The sequence below is a fragment of the Entamoeba histolytica genome, genomic scaffold (assembly GCF_000208925.1).
Source record: "Entamoeba histolytica HM-1:IMSS scf_1104750518587 genomic scaffold, whole genome shotgun sequence".
In the NCBI taxonomy this organism is placed as follows: Eukaryota; Evosea; order Mastigamoebida; family Endamoebidae; genus Entamoeba; species Entamoeba histolytica.
Window position 1 is genome coordinate 522,462 of NW_001914860.1, and position 738 is coordinate 523,199.

General features: G+C 31.0%; 1 protein-coding gene across 1 annotated transcript in view; it reads left to right on the forward strand.

Moving 5' to 3' along the window:
• Positions 1–143: 143 nt before the first annotated feature.
• Positions 144–738, forward strand: part of EHI_153810 (RNA recognition motif domain containing protein) — a gene marked incomplete at both ends in the record, with an annotated part of 1,119 nt that continues 524 nt past the window's right edge. Inside the window, one exon of the mRNA XM_001913339.1 lies at positions 144–738. This exon is cut by the window's right edge and continues 524 nt beyond it. Coding sequence (XP_001913374.1) covers positions 144–738 — 595 coding nt within the window.

Here is a 738-nt window from a genome sequence, read left to right on the forward strand (position 1 = left end):
TCAAATTCAAACGTGTTTGTTTTTTGTTTTACTAATTTATTTTATAAGGTTCAGAACAACAATCGATCTTCATTCTATGAAGTGATTGAAAGCCTGATATCATTCTTGAAAGGAATTAGTTTGTTCGTCTTTCAAATTGAAGTATGATTGAAATACTTATTAATATAGGGGATCCTACACATAATTTAAAAGCAACTGATAATCCAAATAGAACTATCGTTGTTCTTCGTTTACCAAAGAAAACAGATGAGTCAATATTACAACGACTATTTAGTGAATATGGTGAAATAAAAAAAATTGTGATAATAAAAGATTTAAAAGGTATAAATAAAGGATATGCATTTGTTGAATATAATCATCGAAGTGAAGCAGAAAGAGCATGTAGAAGAGCTAATGGAATGAGAATTGAAGAAAAAATAATTGTTGTTGAAATGGAAAAAGGAAGAACAGAAGAATCATTTAAACCAAAGAGACTAGGAGGTACTATTGAAAGAAGATGTAGTGAAGATAAAAGAAGAAATGAAAGTCCTATGAGAAGAGAAAGAGGCTATTCTCCTTTTGAAAAAAGAGAATTTGCCTATCGAAGTGATGACCGTAGAGGAGACCATCTCTTGGATAGAAGGGATGATGACTATAGAAAGTCAGGATATAGGACTAGTAGATATGAGCGAAGAGTAGATAGAAGAGATTATAGAAACGACCGCTTTGAAGGAAGAGATGATTATAGAACAACTGATA